This window comes from Myotis brandtii, unplaced genomic scaffold (genome assembly GCF_000412655.1).
Source record: "Myotis brandtii unplaced genomic scaffold, ASM41265v1 scaffold1956, whole genome shotgun sequence".
NCBI lineage: Eukaryota > Metazoa > Chordata > Mammalia > Chiroptera > Vespertilionidae > Myotis > Myotis brandtii.
The window spans coordinates 653,332-653,609 of NW_005357294.1; the positions used below are offsets into that span (position 1 = coordinate 653,332).

The 278-nt window shown below is 66.9% G+C and overlaps 1 protein-coding gene across 1 annotated transcript in view; it reads right to left on the reverse strand.

Moving 5' to 3' along the window:
• FOXH1 (forkhead box H1) overlaps positions 1-278 on the reverse strand; it is a 3,101-nt gene that overhangs the window by 1,170 nt on the left and 1,653 nt on the right. Inside the window, exons 2-3 of the mRNA XM_005865095.2 lie at positions 164-268; positions 5-49 (exon numbers count right to left, since the gene is read on the reverse strand). Coding sequence (XP_005865157.1) covers positions 5-49; positions 164-268 — 150 coding nt within the window. The remainder of the gene's footprint in view (positions 1-4; positions 50-163; positions 269-278) is intronic.

A 278-nucleotide genomic window follows, 5' to 3' on the forward strand; every position in this document is an offset into this window, starting at 1 on the left:
CAGCCCAGAAGTTGCCCTTGGCCTTGGGCTTCGCAGGATCCTTGGGCACCTGGTGTGGAGGGGGGCGGGGGGTCGAGCTTGGTGGGGCCGCCCGACCCGGGATATTCAGGATTTGCCTCCCATCCCGCCCCCGGCTCCGGCTCCGACCCTGGCCCAGCCCCACCTTGCGGAAGCAGCGGTTGGAGGAGAGGTTGTGGCGGATGGAGTCCTTCCAGCCCTCGTAGTCGTCCCTGAAGAAGGGGAACACGGCCTGGACCTGCCGGATGATCTGAAACCAC